Source organism: Mustelus asterias, chromosome 18 (genome assembly GCF_964213995.1).
Source record: "Mustelus asterias chromosome 18, sMusAst1.hap1.1, whole genome shotgun sequence".
Taxonomy (NCBI): domain Eukaryota; kingdom Metazoa; phylum Chordata; class Chondrichthyes; order Carcharhiniformes; family Triakidae; genus Mustelus; species Mustelus asterias.
This window is the reverse complement of record NC_135818.1, coordinates 7,349,395-7,352,803: the sequence shown is the minus strand read 5'-3', so window position 1 is coordinate 7,352,803 and position 3,409 is coordinate 7,349,395. Positions and strand designations below refer to the sequence as shown.

The following is a 3,409-nucleotide window of genomic DNA, read 5'->3' as shown; positions in this document are numbered from 1 at the left end:
CCATCTGGTCCTGGGGGTTTAGCACTCTTTGGTGTTATTATTTTCTTCGTTGCTGTTATTTTGCTTGCATTAATCAAAGTGAATTCCTGTCCCTGATTCAATATTCATTTCCTTGGGGTGCCTAACATACTATCCTCTTCCTCTACTGTAAACACTGATGCAAAATAATTTAACATACAACATACAGCACTTCTTTTTTATTTACAAATATTATTATGATGAGTTTAAGGTGATTATTTAGTTCCTGAACATCATCTTTTTCCAAATGTAATTGTAATTGATACCCTGGCAAGCTTCTTTTTGTAATACCTTTTTGTAGCTCTTACTATTTATTTTGTAACCTTCTCATTATCTGTTAAAAGGGTAAAACAAAGGGCTGGATATTCTCAGAAGGTAAGCAGCCCCGCTATTGGGACCAGGCGGCACGGTAGCACAGTGGTTAGTACTGCTGCCTCACAGTGCCAGGACCCGGGTTCAAATCCTGGCTTGGGTCACTGTCTGTGTGGAGTTTGCACGTTCTCCCCGTGACTGCGTGGGTTTCCTCCCACACTCCGAAAGATGTGCTGGTTAGGTACATTGGTCATGCTAAATTCTCCCTCGAACAGGTGCCGAAGTGTGGCGACTAGGGATTTTCACAGTAACTTCATTGCAGTATTAATGTTAGCCTACTTGTAAATAAATTAAACTTTAAAAAAAGGCCATGTGAATGGGCGGTGAGACCCTGGGTGACGTTTTACTGGCAGCGGGAAATTAAGATGCAACCACTGGGACCACCATCCTATTGAGGATGCAACGGCTCTGTTAAGAGCTGGCCATTGCTAAGGCTGCAAGGAGAAGGAGAGAGCCCATCACGATGAAGTGCCCTTAAGACAAAGTAAGTTTTCTTTCCTGCCATGTCAGGAGCCTGATGATTGGAGGGGGTGGGGAACACCCTCTGTAGCTGCAGGGGTGGCCACAAAGCTGGGTGAACCCTCTGTGGGCCATGGAGTGCTCACAAATGAAACCACCTTGTTCCCCCCATATGGCAGTCGAACATCCCAAAGCCAGTAAAATGCTGATGGGAGCAATGGTTTCAAACTGTATAAAGTAGAATGCCTGTGCTTGTTAAATAATGACCTCCAACATGCTTCAAAGTTTGTTGCCCTGAAAACATTCCTGCCGAGGTCCTCTGGGACTTGGAGCAAGCTGTGGGATTCCATGTGACTGGCCTCATAAATTAACTCTTAGAGCCAATGATCAAGGAGTCAACTAAAATTATTCATAAGACAAGAAGCAAAGTATGTTTGTGTGCGTGTGTCTGCGTATGATGTATTGCTCCTTACATCACTTCATAGTATATTTTTAGACTTAGGCTTTGTGACAACATTGCAATTATTTCTGTTCTCTAACTATAACAGACTAAATACATTATGAACAACATTTTTGTTTTCAGCTCCTTTTACTGTGCCGTTTTACAAAGCAGTTTAATTTTTAACCGGTTAAACATTTGTTGCCCAAACCAACCACATATCCACTCCTTTGTGTGGAACTGTGTGATAAGGCAAGGCTCTTTCTGGGACTGGAATGATTAACAATCAATGTATGGGATACACACAATGCACTGTTTATACAGCAACGCTGAATTGCAGGACACCAGAAATGAGAATTACCCAAGTCCAAAGTCACGTTTGAAAGAGGTGTTCCAGCTCACTCTACCTGTTGGGGTGTGAATGAACCATCCCAGTGATGCTCATCTTCATGGACGGTTTCAGCCCACTTGTGATCTCCCCAACAAAGGGCTTAACCTGTAAAATGCAACCAAACCACAGAGTAAACTTGAGAAGCAACGCAAACTTCAACACTATTACGATGCATTTTAACAGTGCCTTAGACTTGAACTATAAAGGGAATAAACCAAATGATTTTTAAAGTATGCAGTAACTTGAAGGGACAATTTGATGTTTGAGACCAATAGATTTCTATATATTAAAGATATTAAGGGATATGGGGAGTGCAAGGAAAATGACGTTGAGGTAGAAGATTAGCCATGATCGTATTTGAACGTTGGAACAAGCTTGTATTTCCTGCTCCTATGTTCCTCTGTCAAAGAACATCTAACCCGTGCAAAGTTGAACACAAGCCACCCTAATGCAGCAATTTCCACGACAATCCCTTCCCACCCCCAAGAAATATGCTTCATTCATAAAATTTGTAAAAGTACATGTTAGATTGAACATGACAGAAAGTGCAGTGGAATTCAACTTTTCTCCACATGGCATTGTTGCACTAACGCAAACTTCAGCCCAGCAACTTAACACTGACTTTTGCCCCAAGCCACCACTTTTTCAAAGGCACGGAGAAACCAAAAACCAGAAAGAAAAAGTGATTGATCTGTGTAGTTAATGGTCACAATAAAGATATCTTCCATATCACAAAAAGGGAGACAGATTCCCCCTGACAGCAGCAACAATGCAGGCAAAGGCAGGTGCTTGTTAAGTTTGTCCTTTTCCTCTCCCTCTCTCTCGTGTATAAAGTTTATAAAAGCAGCAATTTAAAATGAAGTTAGATCCAGCAGCAAAGCAGCGACCGCTGCCTGGGGCGAGAGATGCTACAGCCTCAAAGACACGTCCCACAAGTTTGTCACCATTACATTTCACCAGGCTGGCTGTGATGACAGTGCAGAGCCGGTGATCAGGTCCTGGGGAGAGAGACAGGGAGGCTGGGGGGGGGGGGAGGACACATATCAGCACCCTCTGGGTGGACCACATTCAGAATGGGTTTCTTTTTAATTTAAAATAAATAATTTGAGACTTACGGACGATGAGTTGTCCTGATCCGCCATGCCTGTGGGGTTTTTTTGGTTAATAGACAGATAAGGGGTTGCGGGTGGGGGGGGTAAGTGCACCACTCGCTGGCTTTCACTGGGTTATCTCCATTTGGAAGCCGCGCCTGCCTCCACCCTCCCTCAGCACAGGCCCGCCAGCCGCCGCTGCCATGGTAACCCACAGCGGGGCGGACCTGCTCGCCAGCCCCGCCCCCTCCCCCGCTGCTATGGTAACCATTTTGCCCGCCCCTCTTCTCAACTCCCCGCGCCGTCCCAGCCCTCCGCGTGCGCGCGCCTCCCCGACGTCCCGATGCCGTGCCTCCACCTCACTGCTGCCATGGTAACAACCGCTCGGATCCACCACCAGCCCCGCCCCCCATCCCCATCAAATCACCGCGGCGCCCCAACTCTCAGTGGCGCGTGCCTCCTCACGCTCCGCTGCCATGGTAACCCCAGCGGAGCGGACAGCCCCGCCCCCTCCCTGTTCGGCTGCCATGGTAACGGACAGCCCCGCCCTCAACTCCCCGCGCCGCCCCAGCCCTCCACTCGCGCGCCCCCAATCACGTTCCGATGCCCCGCCTCCACCGGCCCCGCCCCCTCATTCGC

The 3,409-nt window shown here is 47.3% G+C and overlaps 1 protein-coding gene across 1 annotated transcript in view; it reads right to left on the bottom strand.

Moving 5' to 3' along the window:
- Positions 1-3,027, bottom strand: part of LOC144506934 (galectin-related protein A) — a 21,564-nt gene extending 18,537 nt beyond the window's left edge. Inside the window, exons 1-2 of the mRNA XM_078233335.1 lie at positions 2,795-3,027; positions 1,696-1,784 (exon numbers count right to left, since the gene is read on the bottom strand). Of these exons, the coding sequence (XP_078089461.1) occupies positions 1,696-1,784; positions 2,795-2,821 (116 nt within the window). The 5' untranslated portion in view covers positions 2,822-3,027. The remainder of the gene's footprint in view (positions 1-1,695; positions 1,785-2,794) is intronic.
- Between the last annotated feature and the right edge of the window lie 382 nt (positions 3,028-3,409).